Source organism: Varroa jacobsoni, unplaced genomic scaffold (genome assembly GCF_002532875.2).
Source record: "Varroa jacobsoni isolate VJ856 unplaced genomic scaffold, vjacob_1.0 contig03277, whole genome shotgun sequence".
NCBI classification, from domain to species: domain Eukaryota; kingdom Metazoa; phylum Arthropoda; class Arachnida; order Mesostigmata; family Varroidae; genus Varroa; species Varroa jacobsoni.
Window position 1 is genome coordinate 1 of NW_019214991.1, and position 7,345 is coordinate 7,345.

General features: G+C 37.5%; 1 protein-coding gene across 1 annotated transcript; it reads right to left on the bottom strand.

The window, feature by feature from the left end:
• Positions 1 to 3,949: 3,949 nt before the first annotated feature.
• On the bottom strand, positions 3,950 to 6,702 carry LOC111272790 (WD repeat-containing protein 46). The gene is made up of 2 exons (XM_022854415.2): positions 6,525 to 6,702; positions 3,950 to 5,871 (listed from the first exon to the last, which is right to left on the bottom strand). The coding sequence occupies exon 2, from the start codon at positions 5,756 to 5,758 to the stop codon at positions 4,235 to 4,237; it is 1,524 nt and encodes a 507-aa protein (XP_022710150.1). The 5' UTR covers positions 5,759 to 5,871; positions 6,525 to 6,702; the 3' UTR covers positions 3,950 to 4,234.
• Positions 6,703 to 7,345: the final 643 nt, after the last annotated feature.

A 7,345-nucleotide genomic window follows, 5' to 3' on the forward strand; every position in this document is an offset into this window, starting at 1 on the left:
GGTAACATGCAGGGGGACAACGCGTCTAGGATTGATACATTTTTTTGTCGTTAAGGAAAATGGCAAAGAGCAATTGTTGGTAAGAGTCAACGATAGGAGAGGATTAAAATAGGGAACTCTGACCCCCGTGGGTCGGAATACAAAGAAAACATGAATTTCGTATATATATATATATATATGGGATTTTAGAGAAGATACAGGGCGATAAGGCTTATCGACAGTTAGCTTAACAGATGGAAGAGCATGCTGATGATAAGTAACGCTAGTACGGTTAAGTGATGCGATAATTTTTACATAGTAATGACCTTTTCGCAGAAGATGTCGGCCATCGACTGACACTAACCTGGCTTTAGTCGATACATCTCTATCGGCAGAGTGATAGAGAAATATATGAAGTAGCCTTTGTAAAATCGACGTCGTCTCTATATCGAAGTATATAAGATAAAAAGACCTTCCTATATGAATTAATGCATGTTCGGCACGACGTAGGTGGTTCTGGGCGTCATCGTAGGACCAGCCGCCGAATGAAGAACGAGAACACCGTATTGTATATATATATATATATATATATATATATATATATATATATATATATATACATAAAAGAAAAATGAATGAAACGTAAACATAAGTAGACACAACGTGCGATGGCACACAAACCAAACGGACATTTGAAAAGCAGTCTCCTGTCTTTTATAGAACGAGCACCTACAACGGCGACATCAATAAAAATAACAACAATAATGACAACAACATCAACCTGTGCTCACAAGCCGACGACAAAATGAAGATTTCCTTGCGCGATATTGGACAGGGAGATAAATCTAAGCAGTAAACAGCTAAAGTAAGATGCAAGAAAGACACACTTTAGAACAGAAGAAGGAGGTTTTGGAAAAAAAGATAAGTCCAAGTCAGTTTCTTATAATAACAGTAATAGTAATATCTAATTCTATGTACAAGATAAGCTACAAGTTGGGCATAAACAACAAAACACGCACGCGTTCAAGGATCTCGTCAAGGTATAGACGAGCCAAAAAGTAAGGAATCCTTTAGTGCAAAGAGACGCAAATGAGACTACGGAAAAATGAATATCGATGACAAAAGGGAAGCAAATAAGCTGGGAAGAATCCTTTGTCTTTTCAACGCATATGAAACACGTACAGCAGGCAAAAACTAACAATAGAAAAAAGACATTCGTATGAGACGAAACATCGGTTGATCTCAGCAGCATCGTAACAACAGTTACATAAAGGTATAAACAGAGAATGCACAAGGCTAGACCCACAGACAAAGCACAACACAGAAAAACTGCCTTTGTGCAGCAACGTAAATTTAGTCGTAAACATGAATAAATGTACTAAAATCATTATTATATATAATCATAATGACTATACCATATATATATATATATATATATATATATATATATATATATATATATATAACCAATTCATTTTGTATAGACGAGAAACACTGTAGCGATAACAGTAATTATGATAATGATGAATGATGCTAATAACACAAAAACACATTAGAATGAGATTGTTTTTGTTGGTTCACGTGTTCCACGTCCAAGAACTACTCAGGAACGACATGTGATCAGCAAGTTTGCCAGGCATGACGGACCTGGTGATGGCTATGGACACCATGATGACACATGATACATTGTTACTATTACATTATTATATGGCATCAAATAAAAATAGACATCTATGCGGAAAGAGAGTATGGGCTTAATGGATGGTGGATGATAATAAGAATAATAAAAACAGCAGCAGCAGCAGAAGCAGCAAAATTAATCACAACATTGTCTACGTATGTATCTCAGCATATGGCAGCATATGGAAATGCATATTTGTGTGTGTCTGTGGGTGTGACAAAAAAAGAGAAAGTATCGAGGGTGTTTTGTGTAAATACTATGTAAATATATATCCTTTCGAAAATCTTCTAGGTTGGCTAAAGTGAAAATAGTAACGCAGAATCTTATCTATTCTTTCTTAAAATGCAGTACTTCTACTCAATAATAATAATAATAGTAGTAGCCATGATTTTAGTATCATCGTATTACTTCATTGACCTTTATGGCGATGACGAACATGTCTAAAAAAAAAACATACGCTTTCTTTAGTTGATAACAAACGGTGTATAGTATGATATGTCAATAGCGGGGCTTGCACCAGCGCCCCCTAACAAACTATGTCTAGTGTGACAATTATTATTACTACTATTGTCATTATAATATAATTAATTTATACTCTTATTTTCTAATTTGACACTATATGATTGGGTATCGTAGATAATGCTAAGAATCACAGTTAACTGAGAAAATTTCTTTAGCTACTAAGGTTATATTATGCGTAAAATTTATATTAGCTTTGTACATCCGACATTGACCTCTATGAACGCCTTGTTCTTAAGTAGTCCTCTTAACATAATGCCATTGTAAAGTGTTGAAAATTCTTAACCGAAACGAGTTCGAGTTCATTGAAGCTCTGAAGATCTTTCGCCCTTGTAGTAGTATTGTATTACTTTTTGGATTTTACATGGTTTATTAAGCACATCTATGTGTGGTGGTTTATCATCTGTCGGCGAGATAAGTTTCGAATGGGGTGGACGAATAGAGATAACGAAGCAAAACTTCTATTGAAACTGACATAGTCAAATCGAGCTTTGGAACTTGTCGGACCATTCGTATTGTTACTATTATTACTAATACTACTACTACTACTACTCGAGTTTTAAATATGGCAAATAAAGGTAAATATAACAGTGCAAGTAACGGAAAAAACGGCCATCGCCTGAAGCTACTACTAAAGATATACTTCGAAGGTGTAAAAAATTCCCACATGCAAATAAGGATGCATAAGCTACTGAGACAAAAAATGTTTGAAGAAATTGATGGGTTTCTCGTATTTAAGTAAAATGTTTAAATGAATCACTCCGGCGAATTGACTTAAAAAAATCTTAACGAGCTAAAAACCAATTTTGTGTCTTTAAACAAAATTGAAATTACTTACAGCAAAGTATGATAAAAAAAAAATTGATGATGGCACAAGGGCTAAATGTATGCGAAGGATTATTCGTGAGGTTTTAAGAAGAAGGCATGGCTTCATCCTGCAGTGAAGTCAATGCCAATGTTGTTTCATGCGAATCTCCTGGCAATTTTTAGGAGATTACTCTGAGTATCCTTAGAAAATAAATCTATACAACACACTCAGATAGATAGTATAGCCTGCTCTACTATAGTTACCAATTGACATGTCAATGATATAAGAACCTTAAGGGAGTGATCTGTAAGATAAGTCTAAGAAGGGAAAATATGAAATGTAGTCTGTGTGTTTTCATCTTAGAGGTAAATGGCTGCATATTGATGATGAATATATTGTGACGAAGTGACGTTGCCTTGATTAATAAATGAAATATTGTATTTGCCATAAATAAATGAAATAATATGGACGATTACTGAAATGTTAGTGTTATTTGCGCTTTAGTATAATCAGATTATATATATATATATATATATATATATAATCTTTTTAAATATTTTTATTACATCTTATCACTTTTGTAAGTGCATATTACATCCAGTTATTCTGTTTGAAGTTACTTTAGTCTTTCAAAATCAATAGGTCAATGGTGTAATTGACTAATTAGATGGACAAGTGTATTTTTATTCATACCGCCAATAAATAGATGTGTGATTCGGAATAATCCGTTTTTTTCTTAAATCTGTATTTGTTTTGTAGCTAGCTGCTAATATGTAGCTCAAAAAAGGTCACGTTCGATCTTTCTAACACACTGTTCTCAAGTTAGAGAGGAGAAGCATGACTTTGACTGAACGTCAACGTCAAGCGTATATTACCATATTTACGCGTAGTGCGAAATCGTCAAAAATGGGCTAAATCGAAGATTTCGAGTTTTTTCATTTTGTTTGCAAAATGACGACACATTCTATTAGTGCTAGTTAAATTAGATCCAATTTATTAGACTTAATGCCATATTCTCCGTCCAGGGTCTATCCCAAAAACAACAATATTACCCATTACCATACCACTAAAATAGATGTTAGTTAAGCGTGCTTCATAGAACAACGACTGTTCACGTATTTACTCCACGCGCTTGTAAACTCACTAGATACATTATTAAACATAGAAGTTGAACAAGTTTTACCATATAACGAAGTAAACATTAGCTAGAATTAATCTTCGCCTTTGTCGTTTCTCTAAAATATTTTCTAGCTTTTCGTTTTTTGTTTCCCATGATGTTGGCCGCCAATTCGCTTCTGGGCTTCCTCCAATAGATTCCTACGACCGAACTGGCGTTTCTGTTGAAACCGGTCTACATCAACATGCGATATCATCTCGTCAGGGTGAAGACAAATCATGTCTGGCTGAATTTTGTTTAGAAGCATCTTCACTTCGGCTTCTCGCCTTTGCTTTGATGTCATTAGAGGGTTCACCTCGTATGAATCAAAGTTGGCTTCACCTGAACCAGGCACAAGAATTGAATCGAATCCATTACCGTGCGCGAGTCCAAGCACATCTTCGAACGGGCAAAACTGCGCCGTCATTACAGTAGCGGCCACCTGATGCCGAAGATACGGCTCTTCAGGTTCTCCCGAAATGATATCTTTGTACACTTCAATTTGATTGCCGAGGGTAACAGCCAGCATTTTGGTGTCCGACAGTGCCAAGTGCGTGGGCGCACGACCAATAGAGTAGCACTGCATTGGCCGTAACATACGAAGATCCCAGATTTTAACCGCTCTGTCAAGACCGGATGTTATCAAGTGTGCCCCAGTACGATCAATAGCCACATCCGTTACACTGCTTCGGTGAGCAAGGAGCTCTGCTACGTTTAACGGCGAGTTAGGCGACCACATACGAACTACGCCGTTGCTGTGCCCACTCAGCACAATGCCGCTTGCAGGGTTCTGCCGAACGAAAGGGATACGGCCACATTTTGTGTTCAGTTGAGCCACCATAGTTCCAATGGAAATGTCAACCCAATGTATGAAACCACTTTCTGAGGCTGCCACCAGGAGGAAATGATAAGGCAGAAACGTCATACATGTTATATTGTGAAGGGCCTTTAGACAGTGCAACTCGATTCCTTGAGTATCATAGATATAAGTCCATTTCTTTTGAGCTGCTGCAAACATCGTTGGCTGGTGAAGCCATTGAACAGCATGAACGCTTTCTCTAACGTTAATTTCGCAAAGCAGCTTTTTCGTAAGCCAGTCGAATGCGGCCAGATGGCCCATTCGACCACCGAGCAGGAGATGCCGACCCTCACGAGAATATGAGGATACATATGGGCCCATTTGTGTCAAATCGAGTGTAAAGCGCTTAGCAGCGCTTGTTATATCTACAGCATCCTGAATGCTTTTCTGTGAAATCCGATAGGTTTTCTCACCTTCGTCTGTTTCCAGATGTCCAGTCTCTTCCGGTAACAGAATCGCTGACCTGGCCGATAATTTAACTGCTTGCTCTACCCTCCGCGATAACCGTAACAGCTTTCCACGTTTGTTTCTTTTCAACGATATCAACTCCTCATCATTTACTCGCGCAAATCGTTTCCTTGCCTCGTCACTTAAAGGTGCTTCACCAGGAAACGGGTCCTTCTCACCTTCTTCTCCTTCGATTTGAGGGACGGTTCTTTCTCGAAAACGTTTTTTTATTTTTTGCTTGAACCTCACTGTCAAATCGAAGCCGCGTCGATGCTTGGATTTTCCAGAGGAGCTGGCGACGGGAGCCATTCTCCAGTTCGTCTGTAGCTACTGCCTTTTGGAAAAGTAAATTTGGTTACCACTTCTTAATGCTTTGAACATTTAGCAATGCTGCATGACAAGCGACGATTTGTAGAGGATATCTGTAATCCGCAAATATTTAATTAATATTATACTAAAAAAGTAATCATAATGGTTGAATTGACATAGCAGAAATAACGGATCTAACGATATCTAGAATCGTAAATGCACCTCCTAGGGGCCTAATATTCACATCAAATAGCGTACGAAACTCATTTCCGTTAATTTTCTTAATATGAGCATGTGTTTTTAGAAAACTTATTCACCCATAAACATGCATAACGTATTTCACAGTAAGCTACAGTAATTCAGGATCTCCTGTTGCGCTGTAAAGTAACAAATCGATGTTCTTTTTTAAAAGTGGGTGGTTAGAAACTTGCTTGCAACGTGCTGGTGTGTTAACAGTGCAAGAATAAGCATATGAACACGTACATGCAATCGGTCATACCGTAAAACATTTATTTTTGTTTGCAAAGATAGCTACTTGGCTCCATCGAGACAACAGTTAATAACGTTACAGTACTGAGGGCAATTTTAAATTTGCAATTCATAACTTTTAATCCAAGAAACAAGAGTGCTTTTGGCTTTCATTGGCCATATTTACAACGTTTAGTTCTATAACGTCCTGTCAGGGCTTATAATTTAAGAAGCTCGTAGCAACCTACGTGTCTATCTCGCATTGCTATTTGGAGCATGTAAGTGAAAATTTACCTACCGGACTTTGCTTCGGCGTCCTTTTGATGTAGTCGTTCAGCTGCATTATTTTTTAACTACCCATACTGCAGTTAAATTAGAAAACAACTCTGTTGTTGTCGATACATTTTGGGATTAGCTTGGCGCGCGCACTTGGCTTTTGTGATTCGAACAGCGTGGTCACGGTCGTCATGCTTTGTTGTGTTCATGCAGACGCAGACCAAATCTGCCCGCCTTTCTTGGCGCCAAAATCAAACTAGAAAAGTATCATCTTTGAAAACAATGCACTACTTAGATAAGTCTATTTCGTGTAGGATTGGGAAAACACACATGGATATCTCTAGAATGTGATGCAGATACTTTTTCGCAGGAGAAGCGTCGCTTGGGCGAACAAGATGCATTTCATAAAAAGAAACGTCTTATTTTTAACGCATTTAGCGTATCAGTAGTTGGATAAATGTATTTACATACCAAACTAAGCTCTAAGCTCCGATAAAATCAGACGCTTTTTACCCGAGAAAGCGTGCAGTTGCACCCAATAAACATGCTGGCATTAGTTGTAGTGCGATCAAGCCTTCATCATTATTATTATTCGATCAATTACGTCTGACCGCAGCTTTTCCTAGTAATAATAATTGGGATAATCTATTTAAGACAAACGAATAAATTTTTTTTAACTGAAATGCATCTTGAAAGCTTCATAGAGATACAGTGTCATTTACGGGCAATGCTGCCAAATCGTTCAGTCTGCTAGCTCAAATATGTCGTATATCCTTAGGTGAAGCTAACATTTCAACAGCATTGACAAGCATACATTATATCTATTTTACCGTATGTGTCTAT